At 43.8% G+C, this 15039-nt stretch overlaps 1 protein-coding gene across 2 annotated transcripts in view; it reads left to right on the forward strand.

Annotated features, from left to right (window-relative positions):
- The window catches only part of LOC120948697 (uncharacterized), a 51551-nt gene extending 36753 nt beyond the window's left edge, over positions 1-14798 (forward strand). For both annotated transcript variants that reach the window (XM_040365322.2, XM_049607738.1), the window contains exons 5-6: positions 10801-10996; positions 14588-14798. In XM_040365322.2, the coding sequence (XP_040221256.1) occupies positions 10801-10996; positions 14588-14798 (407 nt within the window). The remainder of the gene's footprint in view (positions 1-10800; positions 10997-14587) is intronic.
- Positions 14799-15039: the final 241 nt, after the last annotated feature.

The following is a 15039-nucleotide window of genomic DNA, read 5'->3' on the forward strand; positions in this document are numbered from 1 at the left end:
CACTCGGAAGCAACTTTGATTTTCGATGATTAATTTGTTTAAAATTTGAAATGTAAAATTCTGCTATAATACCTACCTCATAGAACAATACGCCTAAATTTATGCAATACCGTTCCATGCACACTTTCAAGGAGTTTTAAGCTGTCGTTTAATCTTCAATACCACCATACGCGACATGCGAACAACGCTGCTCCCTAGTCATCTTTGCCTGATTTTCCACAATTTGCAATTATGAAGTATTAATCAGATGCCATTTCGAGGAACAGGCAAAACACCTTCCATAAAAGATTGATGCATAGCGTTTCGTCTTGCCGTAGTGCAACAGCAAAACACTACCATCTGTGCCGTACTGAGTTTGCGTCGTGTGCACACTAATCAAGCATACCTAATCAGGTGAGGGGAAACCGAGCAATCAAGCAGACCATACAGCCGTCGTCTCAGGCGTGGCGTCACTCTCAACTGCCTATGTCGATACCCTGAGACAGCACTGGACAATTTGTACACCAACGACATAATTGAATGCGTCACATCGGCTCTCAACCCCGAGCGGCCGGTTCACGCGTGCAAAGAGGCTGATCCTGGCCCCTGGTGGTACACAACAGCTGCACGGTAAACACACCGTTGTACACGGCATTCGTCACTGTGCGGCTGCACTAAATCCCCGGCTTTGCTTTCACTCTTGTGGTTAAATGGATGTGAGTAGCGTTTTGTCGCCAACAAAAAAAAATACCCCTCTCACAATGCTCTGTCCCAAAACTTTCGTACCAAGAGTGCAATGATCATGTTTTCTCGAGCCAGCATGACGAGCGATGGAAATGGCCGGCTAAACATTGTACCGAAATTATTAGAACCGTACTACGGGGATGCCGAATTTGCGCAAAGACATGCCGGGGTTTTTGGGTATGGTTCTTGCTGTCTATTTTTTGTTGTCCTCTCTACCTTCCCCGCACGCCTGATCAATATTTGCCATTCGGTGGCATCTCGCATACTAATCCGATTACGGGTATCTTGTATGAGTTGAGCTGCACGGAGGTAGATACGTACGCGCTGCCGTTTGCTATGCCGTGTACAAATTGAGGGACGGGTTTCTCCTGGAAATGGATTCCTCATTTGGATCATTTGGGCTTATACCCGAGCCCGAGGTGGAGTCTCGTCCCAGCAGGCTTAAGGTTGCGCAACCATCCGCATATTCGGATATGGGGGCTCAGTTTGATGGAAAAAGTGTTTCATCACTTCATAGCAGTGTAAGTGTTGGGCGTATGGAATCAACGTGTTCCTAGTATGGGAAGAGAAAGATTTACGACGATAAAAAATAATCGAGCGATTGTTTACCTTGGCAAGCAGATTATTTATACAGCAAAAATGGGACTGATGGTTACGAAAACAAGCCGGTGAATTACGTTTGGATTTCAATTGGATAAAGCAAATTTAATGATGTGTTGAAAGTTTGTTTTATTTATTTATTTTTGTTTTACATTTTGTTCCCATTTGGATTGAGGTTCTGTTTGAGTTAATGATCTCAGTATTCCATTTACCAAACATGAGTTAAATTCTACTTAAAAATGCCGGCCACACTCATATACAAACCATGACTTATACTCTCCTGTACTCTCATCATATCGCTTATCTAATTTACTGTTACCATCATGCCGCCAACGCATCACCATCACCGCACACAAGTGACGAGCGCTGTAGCCGCTCGGCTGTTATCTCATTTACACCCATAAACTAACAAATCAGTCCTCATCAAAGTTCTCAGCTACCACCAAGGTACGGCGGCTTGCTCGTGGTCCCGGTCCGTGCACGAGCGCCAACCGTCGAAGCGCCAGGGCCACACAGATACCGGACGACCGCGTCTCGTCTCGTATGTGAGCTTACCGTACGCCAATTGATACTCTCGAGCCGCTGTTAAGTGAGTGCCAGCCGACCCGGGCCACACTCTGGCTGTACTCGCCGGGGTCCCAGGATGGTAGCCGTGGAAAAACAGCTCACGGCATTCGAGACCAGCCCAGAGGGTTGACATTAACGAGCAGTTTAGATTTTAAATGATTATGCTGTCAGTCCAATGGAGGGTGCGGGCAGACAAGTGGCTCGAGCAGATGGAAGGTTAAATCCCTATCTACTTCGATGTCGGTGCTAGCATCGATCGGGTGCCGGGTTTGTTAGTCAAGCGATAAGAGTCGTTTACAGAGGGATGTTGTAAGCAAATAATTGGTCTCGTGCTGCTGTAGACTCATTGACGGATTTAGACAGCAGTGTCGTGTAAATGGTGTATGTGAGAAGGAATTTAAATTACACTTTTTAAAAATATTAACTCGCAAAGCGACATAAACTGTTTCACTCACATATTCCAGTAGCTAGACGCCTAAAGGTATGCAATTTGATCGTTTTAATCGCTTTATAAATGATGTCAAATGAACAGATTACCCCTTCTCGGCCTTAATTAGCGCCTAAATTTCAGTTTTATGTGAAATTTCAGAAATTCCTATGAATTAATGTTGAAAAAAGGTGCTACAAAATTATTCAAAAAAATAATATCTCCACTACTTAGTGGAACTTATTCCAAAGTAACGAACAGTGTAGAGTCAAAAATGCAACTACTAATAGTAATCGTTGTATACTATTTCTAACAAACCTGTTTTGACCAGCCAACGAATACGTGTATGTATCAAACTTATTCTACAATATGATAACGTAATGAATATAAAAGGCTCGAGAACTGCATACTTTCAGGCGTTTACCAAAGGCCACTAAGGCATACAATTATGGCGTAAAAAAGGCAATCTCTTTTAACCTAAATATATTCCCTTTACAAGCCTCTTTGCGTGAGTCATAGCATTGAGGCGAAAGTAAATTCAATTTTGATGTTAAAATTAAATATACCTAAGCCTACGACGGCCTTGCTCCCCTTTTCTAGCTTTGTCCAATGCAAAGAAAGCTCATGTACGTTAATTAATTTCCCCTTCCATTTCTCGCTCACTTTCTCATTCTTTTTTAAACTCTCTCTCGCTCCCTCTCTCTCTGTTTTACACTATTCCTATCTCTCCTTCTATTTCCCCTCTCCTTCCATTTGATACTTTTAATGACTCCACAGGAACTGTGTTACTATTATGCAGGGGGGTTTTACGCGTCTCTCGCGCCACCCCAAAGTGCAACCGCATGTCTGCGAACTGCCAGGCAGCCTGGCATGTCGACTACCTCGTGCTAAAGCAAATATTCACTTGCGTGGCATAGGATTGACTGTGGACACGAAAGTGCTTGGCTGTGTTCGTTGGACGTACAGGGAAAAGAAACGGGAAACGGGCAGAATGTGCAACTGCAAGACAATGCAGAATTAAACTCACATGCGCCCGAGCTTACATTATCATTATGCTAATGGTAATATCAGTCAGTATGGTGAATGTGGTAGTTTTTTTTTGCTCTGTCACAAGTCAGTCCATTGTGCAATCAAACTCATTGTCTGCGCGAGATGGAAGTTTCAATTTTAAACGAAACGAAGAAATGGTAGTCACATCGCTAGCAGTCAAGATAGAGCATGTTTGTTTTGCTTTCAAAATTGTAAAGTAATCTTCAACAAGAGCGACTAAAAAAAGTACTTTTTATGAAACTAATCAAATAACATTTAGATTTATAAGCTTTTTGATAACAATCAACTAAGATAAAGAGAATAAATTACCCAAAAAAAACATTTATTTACTTTGAGATCTAATGCAGCAACCAATCCAATCGAACGCCATGTTGTAAATCACACAGTAACAGTAAAATCCTACCATTCTGTCTCCATCCATTAGGCCAATTAAGCGTCGTATCGAACGGTGGCACAATAAATTACTGGCAATCGTTTTACGTTCAATTAATAATCCCTGCACTGCAATGGCAGTGCATCGTTCTCCGCTTTACGATCGGAGATTTGCAAACATTGCAATTCTGCAGCGACCTTCTTTGCTGCACATTCCATCGCATTCGATTCCAGCCGTACCCATTCCCCCCTGACAAAACCGTACCATTTGTTTGTCAATGTGTCGCAATCGATCACTCGAAACGGTGGTAAACGAGCCAGAAACGGTACGTTTATGATCCAATAAATAGGTGCATCCTTCCGATGTGTGTGTGTGTGTGTGTCCAACCCGGCTTACGATCCAACCGTTCCAACGGTGACACTAATCGGATCACGTTCCTTTTTTCTCCATTCTTCCATTTTTTGTCTGTTTTTCGGATTCGCTCCGTCGGAGAAGATTGGTTTGTTTGTTTGCTGGATGGAAGATTGCCCTTGCCCGGCAATCAGAAAAAAACAGAAACAGTACCGAAATGGATGCAAACGATTGTGAACAATTTAGCGCACACTCACCGACACCCATGCACGGGTGGCGTCGTGCCAATGTGGTTGCTCTGCATGGACCCTGCTAAAGGTGAAACTCTATCATACAGCGCATGAATTTGTGTCCTTTTGCCTATTGCAAGCCGTCCCTTTGCAGTGCTGTCCGTACACAAACACAGTGAACTTGGTCGTGTGTGTCTCGATTTTCATCCTATGCGTGTGGCTGTATGTGTACATATTGTTTTTTTTTGTTCAAGGTCTAACTCATCGTCATGTATGTTGCCATACTCCAAACATGACAATGGCCTATTGTTGGCGGCATGTGAAGGAAAGAAGCCACCGATGTTTACTGATGCTATTTGCACTCAAATAGCAAACACACCATAACTCATCAGCACCGCTGATGAGCGTTAGATTGCAGACGATCGAACCACTTCTGGCTGCTGAACATATTTCCTTTTCCCTTGCCCAATCACATTGTTTAAATTAGAATGATTGGAAGTGCCTAATGGGAAGGAAGGCCAGGACAAGAAGCATAAAATTTGTCTCTATAAGAAAGGTCAATATTGACACTGGCAGATGGGATGTTTGTGTGGTGTGTTCACTTGCCTGTGAGAAAAAAGTGTGTGCCATCGTTTTTCGTTAACAATGGCGTCGGATGCCGGAACGCTTCCGTTTGCTGCCGATTTAGTGTTTAAATTTTTGATACCACCCTTTCAACGCGGGGCTTTCAACGAAATGCAAAATTGATGAGCTGCTTCGTGCAATGAAGACAACGCATCACCGACAACGAATGACCGGCTGCATCAATCCCTGCCAGCTGCACGTCACGTCACACCAAATGGTATGGTTCTTTTCCGCCCGACCGGACCGACAGTGTGGTACGGCCGGTTGCCGGAAGTGTGCCGCTGCCGCTGTCCATTGCAGCTCACTGCGCCAGTGTTGTGAAGCAGCTGTTGTAGAAGCGGCAGCTTTTGCACATAATGTGCAACGAAACTATGCACCCGTCGTCCATCGTACGGCTCGGTAAGCTTGCACTGCCAAACGATTGTATAAAATACGACAGATGGGATGACCCTTCTGTCGGGGTCTGGCCGTATATTTGTATTTGCTTATGGGTGGAAAAGTTTTGTGGACAAGGCACTGGTGACGCTTGCGAATGGAGGTTGCTGGATAGATAACATGCAAGTGAATAATATATTGTACTTTAAGCGAGAAACATTTGAGACAAGAGCCAGGACCAGGAGGAAATGCTCTGTGGTTAAAGGTGCAGAAATCATTGAAATCTGTATGAAACTTAAAGCATTCAATATTAGTTTACATTTGCACTCGAGTAAGCTTTAAAGAAAAAATAAATTGGATCTATATTGGTTCATCAATTTTGATAGTTGTTGTGTAGCGCCTAAAATTATGCAAATAAACGTCCAATTTCTATCGTAAAGGCTGCTTAGTAATCAGGACAAGCGTGAAAGCAAACCAATTGCATATTTAAAGGCGCTGTTAAAAGTCAATGCTCTGAAACGTCAGTGGACAGTGTTTTTGTTCTCTGTTTCGATTCATTCGTCGTTTCGGGGGAGGGGGAGGGATATAAAACAATGATAATGACACATTGTTCACTTCATCTTTCGTGTAAAGCAGTGTTTGATATTTTCTTTTACTAACTTTTTGCCACAATTTCTTCATGGGTCTATGCATTTTCTAAGAACTGTGGGAATTTCACGATATTAAACCATTATGCTTTAAAAAAGCTTTATGTAACGACTTTTATACTTAAACACTTAAATTAAAATACAGCACAGTCCATATCGGTCTACGTATAATGATATACAATGAGCAGGCTAGTAATACCGCAAACGATCGCCGATGCAACAGAATACACAAATACGTACACAGTCACGCAAAAAGCCCTTAACATGGTTTCCACTTTTTGTCCCAGCCCACTCATCGGCACACACGATCCACTCAATCATCTGTGCACGGGAAATGACATAATTAAGGCCTGCACGCGCTCCGGCTCCGTATCGCTCATCAATTTTGCGGCGATGCGTCATATTACGCCACTGAAAGTTCGTTTCATTATTGCTGTACTACTGGAGCACGGTTCCCGGCAATCATTAGCTCGAGCAAACACACACGCACACACTTACAGAGAAACGTTAAAACACATCGCTCGTCGAAGCGCGGTGTGCGCCGGAGATGTCCTCAGCCTGCCTGCCTTGCATAATTATTTCATTAATCATGTACCTAAATTGGCCCGCTTTTCTCCTCCCGGGGTGATCCCGGGGGACGTATCGCTATCAGCCCGATACGACTGTCGATAATCCACCTAAATTGGCACTTTTCCCCCTTTGCTCTCTGTGCGTTCGATGTCACCAGCCGCATGGTTTCATTGGCTCACAGCGGTCGCTGTGGGTTCTTAGGGTACGCAGGGACTCGCTGATTAGTCAAGCATTTACACTCGAACGAGAATGAGAGAGTGGAAAGGATAAATCGTAACCGAACATGGAGCTTTTTCCCTGTGAACCACCGGGCGTCTCCACCTCCACGGTGACATCTACCGGGCGTCTCCATTAGCAACGTTGCCCGCGACCATGCTTTGATGCTGGATTGGACACAGTCGACATTCCGTTTTGCGGTCACACACGCTCGTGAACTTGTTCGACGCAGCCGGGTACGCTTGCGGTAGACGCACCGACGACAGGACTGGGTCGTGTACGGCATTACCGTTCAACTGTTACTGCTGCTGGCTGGTGGTTTAAATTTACAATTGCGGTGAAAGCTAGACGTCACCGGGGTTCCATCCTCGAATTTTACGTCCCGTCCCGGCACTCCACTGTTACATCTTGCGTCATCCCGATACCTTTGGCTTTTGACTCCCGATGGGTTCTGGTTTCGGGTTGCCTTTTGCCCCTCCCTATGGCCAGCAAATAAATCATTCATTTGCAGCCCGGCATCCCTTGGGGAGATGGCACTGGGACACATTCTGCTGAGTGTCTCGAAGCTCCGAACGAAAGGGGGGCTTGTTGAGAGGGAGTTTTTTTTTGGGTCACTGCTTGCTCGGTACGAGACAACGACAGTGCCCAATCAACCGATAGGCCGTAAACGTTTGCACAGCACACAACAATCCATTTCCTTGTTCTCGCAGCGCCACAGGATTGCCTGCCACAGCCGACCGTTGCCGTTGTTCGAAATAGTTCAAGCCGTTTTGCTCATCATTTGCTACATGCTTGGGTACGGTGAAAGAGACACACAGTCAAGGGCAAGGGCACTGGGCTGCCTGCACACTCGTACCAATCGTACAACCGTCTGCCAATCGGCAGGGGTGGATGGCGTAGAAAAACTGGGCCACCGTTGACAGGGACCTGAAAAGAGAGAGAGAGAGAGAGAGCACGAGAGAGGCACAGCAAGATGAGAAAGGAAATGGAGACACGAACCATTGTATTGCCGGCTGACATTGTTCGGATAGTTCGGAAGGCGAATGGAAACGGCGAAGACTCACGACAGGAAGCACGTGAGCTGTGCCGTGCTGAGGCCTCGCGCTATTGTGTACGGCATGCACAGCATGGAGCTGGGGAATTTATCCGGACATGGATTTTGAGCATAAATCAAAATTGAATCTTTGTCCCGGCGAGTGGGTTGGAACGTGGCAGATCTTGACAGGAGACTGGGCCTCAAGGACATTGATTTGGCCGGGGGGAAAGGATGGCGTAACAATGGGGTTTTTTTTTATAAAGATCTAATGCTTCTGAAGTTTGGGAGTTTATGTTTTGTATATTTTTCATATTTTTTTTGTACGCAAGACATTGAATGGTTCAAGCAAACAGTAAAATTTCAACCTTTGCCCGGTTTTGTAAAGCGCCTGAAAGTAAGCAACAGTATTAAAATCTTTTTTAATGTTGGTTTGAAGCGATTTGAATTTAAATATAAAACATCATGAAAATAATTTTACATCTTTAACATTGAATTAATTAAATTATGCAACTTTTACATTAATTTATTATTTATTTAAATTTATAATTTACAACAAATGAATCAAGAGATACAAATGGAGTGAAAAGAATTGAAAAATTGCGTACACAAACAACAAACGATTCCTTCCAATTTTGAAATTAAATTCCTTTTGCTTTTAATTACAAATAACTGAAACGCATTCAGCGCAACCTCCCACAGCGCGAGTTGAAAAAGTCGTACAAAGCCTCTTTCAAACGCGAAATTATTTCATCTGCAACACTATAAAACTAAGAAAAGCAGGAATCATCCAAACGCATTCATCACAGCAAATTACAGCAAAGTAATTACTCACGAGCCACACCGGTCGGTCGCAATCCCAGTTGCTGCCAAACAAAAGATCACCTTTCCGTCCCACTGCACCCATCCACGGCTGTGCCAATGACGTTCGGTCCCGCTCTATTTCGCTCTATGCTCTTGCTGTTTTGCTTTCTCTCGTCGCAAAGTGATTTTTAATTATTTAGCAAGTGCCTAATTTTCCACTCCAGCTGACGGAGCAGCGGTCGGGAATACGAGAAGCATCGACGCTCGCAAGCGAAAACAATTTACATCTGGTCGGGCCCGCCCGCGCCGGTGGCACGTTCTGCGAGCGGAAAGATAATTAAATGAAAGCTGCGGACAGTGAATGGATATTCGCAGGCGGGCAAAGCATCTTTGCGGCCCCCCGCGCTGGTGCCGTGCGCGACGTGAGCTGCAAAGATGCTTCGGCTATTGGGCTCATCGTTGTGCACTTTTGACTTTGCTTAAGCCCTGTGTGCCCCTGCTTGCAGGGAGCGGCGCTATATCGTTTCTTTATACACCACAAGCGCGCCGCAAAAAAAGGGTTCACTCGGGGGACTAAGAAAGCTGGCAGAAAGATACACGAGCAAACGGAGGTACGCGCTGGTGGACGGCTAGCGTAAGCCCTCACAAAAGGGACGTGCACTGTTTGGGTGATAACCCCTTTCTACCATCAGGCCCAGTGTCTGTGCAGGGCGAAAGGAACAATCTTACACGTCTTTCACCTTGAAATTTCCATCCATCATTCGAATGGAGCGAGTGAGAAAGAGCAGCAAGCAACAAAAAAACTGCCTCCAAAAGGTTCAAATGAAGGTCGTGTCATGTGTCACCGAAGGGGAGGGAAAAAAAGTTGAATAAATAAAAACCAGAAATACTTTCTCTTCCTTTCCTCGTAATTATGGGGGGGGGGGGGGAGGAGATAAAAATTTGCACTGAAAACGTCGAGCATGAACGCCTTCGGTAACGTTGTATAATGATATCATTACGGCGGTCGCATGATGTGTCCGTAGCATTAGCTCGATCCGCGGGATTTATCTTCCTGTTCGGGGTAGAAGCATGGGCAGCATATTTATGCACAATGTTATTTCTCTGGCCCCCACACCGTTCCAAAAGTGTCATCTGGAGTGCCGGTGAAAGTAACTCGCCCAGAAGCGATTAAAGTGGTTGCGCGTGGGTTCACTTTAGTGTGTTGAAATGTAATAACTCTTTATTTGCAGCAATGTGGGTAGAGTCGGGAAAGGGTTTGGAAGGGTGAGAGAAAGAGAAAATTGAAGATAAGAAATGAAAAATATCAAGCTATCGGTATCAAATTACGAATGATCCAGATGGATTGATACTGGTTCATTTCACTGGTTGATTTTTTTTTAAAGTTGATGAGGAAAGTGTTCGTTGATTTATTATATTTTACTTGAGAAACATTTTTTTACATTTAATCTAACAATTTATAAAAATCATCCTGAAAATATACGTAATAAGTAATGTTAAAGATATTAATTTAGCATGTTGCATACATCTAGGCGTTTTATTGAGAAATTTTCCCAAATTGAGCCTGTAAATTATGCAATTGGCATTACACAAACTCTCTTGAAAGCCTTTGATTAAACATTTTTAACAAAATTGATCTCATTATGTCCCTCGTTCGGCTCGTAAAATAGCACGAAACAGAATGTGACGTGTATCCCTTCGTTATTTAGCAACAAGCAAAAAGGTTTGAAAAAGTTTCGGACAACTTGGCTCAAAAAAACACAAAAAAATAAACCACCACCACCAAAATATTGCCCCTAAAAGCACCTGACACGTGCGACATTTATTGAATTTTATGACAACCTTGCCACTCCTCCATCTTTCTGTGCTCATCTTCGTCCCAATCGGTTTCCCACTAACTTGGTTAGTCGTTCGTGCTGTGCACTGTTATCAAAACGCGATTAGCCAAGCAAACCTTTAATCGTTACTTTTTTTTATTGCTTCAAATTTGTACCATCCCTTCTCAGGTTGGACTTTCATTTATCTGTTTTCTCGTTCTTCTACGTTTTGTGGTGATGTTATCTCTGCCCCTGGTTGACCCGCTACATTTGCTCCAACCAGCTTCATGTTCGCTTTCTCCCGGCAGCGTATCAATTTCCCTTCACACGCGTCCCTTTTTTAACCTTTTCTCGGTGTGTTCATCTTTCTCTTCCTTTTTTGTTTGTTCACAGGCCTTTGGAGGATGTCACGCCATCCGAACTACTTCGGCGAGATCGTTATCTGGTGGGGCATCTTCGTAATTTCGCTGAACGTCATCGAGGGCATCGAATGGGTCGCTATCCTGTCGCCGATCTTTACGACCCTTATCATCCTCTTCCTGTCCGGCATCCCGGTCCGGGAGCGGTCGGCGGACGAGAAGTACCGGGAGTAAGTATTGTGACATCTTAACAGATAACGCACACATACACACAATCAGAGAAACAAATTCGTTTTTATCAAAAATGAAGCTTGAAACCAGTTCAAAACATAATAGCATCAAACCAACACGAAGAGCCATAAAGGGATGCCCAAAATGTTGGTGGAGAGGGAGCGAAGGTTTGACCGGAGCGTTGATTCTTTAGCAAAATGGTGTCCCACTCCCGTTGGTGGCAATGTTTGCTATTGGCGTCAGCTTGTCTGGTGCGTTAATTTAACGTTCCCTTGTCCATTTTCCCCGAGGCGACCGGGTCTTGCGAGAGCATTACTGTACACTGATTGTGAGTGACAAGCGATTTATGATTTTCCAAGATTGTCGTAAATATTTTCCCGGGTCGCCGGGTGACAAAGACATAATCTTTCAATTAATTGTATTTGCTTTCGAACACTCAAACCCAAAGGGAAAAATCGAGGCTTTTTTATCTGCTCCCTTACCCTCTGAAGAGTCTGTTTACATAAGGCATAAGATTAATGCAGGATGAGTGGAGCCAGTGGAAAACCGTGAATCGTGAGCACAAATATAAACACTTCTGGGAACATTTGTCCATGAAACTCCACGCTCCAACATTGTGAAATAATTCCACCTAAAATGAGCAGTTCCTGGGAAAAGGAAATCAATTTCATATTGCTGCAGGAAACCAAACGATGTGAGCAAAAAATAGACAACGATAATAGAAAGTAAAATGAACGAGACGCATAAGCATAACAACTCGATTGACAAAGGCGCACGCCCGCTTCCAGCTGGATCCAGAAAGCCCCGGGAAACAAATGCAAAACAAACGCAAACGGCGCAAATCTTTGGCGAGAGTGAAGCGTGCTCGTTTTATTTTTTGCTTGCTGTGAACTAGCTTTATTCAACCAGAACGGAAGGCACTCTCATTGCGTGCCTAGCACCAATCGAACGATAACTACTTTCGCCCGAGTGGAAAGGAAAAGAGCAAGTCCTGTGGTCACGCTAAGAAAGTGGGAATGGAGTTTTTCGGTTGTTGTTTCTCCTGCCGAGCAATGATTGTACGTACGCCTTCAACCTTCAAATAATTTGGGTGTGTGAAGGGAAGGTTGGACTAGTGAAGCTTTTTGGTCACGTAAGCAAACGTGATAAACACCCGAAACGAGCGAGACGTCGGCATGACCTGTGGGTGGGGCATTGGATTCCGCTTTTTGGTCGATTTATGGCCACGATTACGCTACACGATGGATCTGTTATGCCCCGCTGTGTTATGAAGGGAAGTAAATTGGTAGCGTTTAAGATTAAAATGATTGGTTTATTTATTGCTGCGAGGAGCGGGTCCGATGGTGGTGATGACTACGATGCATTGCTTGGTGAAAGTTATGGATGTTTGATTGCTTGCAGTAACATCTGTTACAGGTTGTGGAGGTAATAGGAGGATTTTAGTTTTTATATAGTTTGCTCATTTCTTCGTCCACACATTCAGCTGGCAACGATGTGTCATTTTATGGTAGTATTTTATTTATTGTTTGATAATCTGTGTGCGTATTCACAGTATGTTCCCTTTTTTCTAATTGGTAATCAATTATTGGTTATGGTACACGCGTCATTAACCATACATACCCATATTAATTTGTGGTTTTCATTGGAAGATGTTTCATCTAAGGAGTAGGTAATGAACCATAGTGATGTGCGCAATGAGTCATACGTAAAGAACGATTGTGATGTGCGCAATGAGTCAGAAGAAGTGTTAAATAAACAAGGACTCATTTTAAGCTCATTTGTGGCATAATTTTTAGAATTTTTATAATTTTTAAGCTCATTTTGTGGCATAAAAGACTCGATAATTTTTATTCGTTTGAAAGTTCAATTATATGCAGTGTTGCAAAATGCAATGAGCATCAAAAGATTTTCACCAACGAAAACGATGAACATATCCGTGGTAGCTTGATGCTCATTGCTGATACTCAATAAAAGTGCGTGCATGACATGCCGAACGCGACATATGAATTCTTGAGTCCAACGCGATACTCTGACTGACAAGGCTTTAAGCTCATGCCGTCGCAAGCATAATCATGACTTTTTATGGCTTTGAACAGTGCTGCCAAAAGCCACTGTTTCAGTCATCAACACTCATGACTGAAACGAAGCTCAATGTACACAACTGAGATGATCAGTGACGAGACTCAAACAGTTGGAGGATCAATCACATGCTTGACATGACATTTTGATTAGCACCCAACTCTTCGTCACACACTTGATCACGATATTTTTGTCGGCGATAATCACGACATTCTTCGAATATACTTGGCGTGTGGACTCAAGCAACAAAATGAGCATGCTTTCTCCCTCTATCCGTTCTGATTATCTGTCGGGTCAAACAGAGCGAGAAAACATGCTCATTTTGATTCTTGGAACCACATCGCATATCTCCTATGACCATCGTGATGATCACCGACTGAGAATGTTGCGACTAAGTGACTGACCAAGAGTTCGTTGCATACAATGTCACCAAGCATGTGATGGTCGTACCGACTGTTTGAGGCTCGCCTCTGATCATTAAAGTAGCTGACGCTGACATGATTTTGTCTCAGCCGGAATTTGTCATGACTATGTCAGTGAAATTTTGCAAAACTGATCACAGTAAAAAAAGTCATGACATAGCGACTGACCAAGCGTTGGTCGCAAAAATGTCACGAATCATACAATGATTACACTAATCGTTTTGAGTATCACCTCTGATTATCACAATTGAGTACGTGACGCTGATATGGATTTTGTTTCAGTCAGATTTTTTTATGACATAGACAGTGACATTTTGTAATACTGTGTGCAGTCATTACAGTAAATGTAAGTGTAGATGACGCTAAACATCATCTTGTTCTATCTCTTAGGTTAAACTCTTTTAGATCTCGAACGATGTTGAGCATAAGGTTCAATTCGTTTTCGTTTCGAGCTGTTGCTTTAATAAACTCAACAATAAAATACTGCCTGAGTCAGCTAGTATTTAGTCAAACTTTGGTAAATAGCAGGACAAAGAATGTGTGCACTAAGGATTAAATGAGTTATATCTGGCAACTTGATTCAAATTCAAATTAATCTTTTTTTTACGAAAGAAGTAAGTGTTAAAAAGGAATGAGCGAAAAAGAACAAAAACAGCTGTAGAACAAAGCTAGAGCAAGATCGAATGCTGGTGGGCAAAGTACGGCTCGCCGGCCGCATATTTTCTAGATAGCCGCTCTTTAACCTTTATTTATATCAAAGTAATTTAACGCCCTTTCTATTCTTGGTCTATCAGGTTGTCTCTTCACGAACTGTACGAGCATAGAAATTGGGTCAATTTAGGTTAGTCGACAACTGCCATAGTGGATGATATCTTAAACACCATGATTTCTGGTGTAGCTGTTTAGATGGAGTTATTCTCATTTTAAGCTCAGGAGATCAGTTTAAAGGACATTAAATCGTTGAACTGATTTCCGAAATTAACCAATAATTTATCTTTAGCTTTTCCTGCACAAATTTAAATTATATTTTTCTCTGCTAAATTATGATCCTAATCTCTGTTTTCCAACTCTTCTCCCAATCGCCAACAGCGATCTGGAGTACCGCAAGTACAAGGCGTGCACGTCGCCTCTGATACCGATCCCGCCCGCAATCTATGCGGAAGTGCCGCGGGCGCTCAAATTCATCCTGTGCTGCGAGTTCCCGCTGTACGATTCGCTCGACAAGCGCCGCAAGGACGAGGGCCCGTTCGCGATGACCACCTCCATATCGGTGGCGCACTCGCACTCGACCCACACCTAGCAATCGGGTGGTATGGCCGCATCCGGACACTACTACCATTCCTACACCAGTGCGGGAGGAGCCAGCGGTGGTGGTGGTGGGGGAGCAACCGGAGCAGGTGGTAGCACCAGCACTTCCAAGGAGCGCAACTCGATAGGGCGCGTCGCCAGCTACTCCTCCAGCCATCGCAGCGGCGGCAGTGGCGGTCGCAATGAGCGCTCTTCGTCCTCGCAGCAGCAGCAAAACCAACACTACCACCGTA

Source organism: Anopheles coluzzii, chromosome 2 (assembly GCF_943734685.1).
Source record: "Anopheles coluzzii chromosome 2, AcolN3, whole genome shotgun sequence".
Lineage (NCBI taxonomy): Eukaryota > Metazoa > Arthropoda > Insecta > Diptera > Culicidae > Anopheles > Anopheles coluzzii.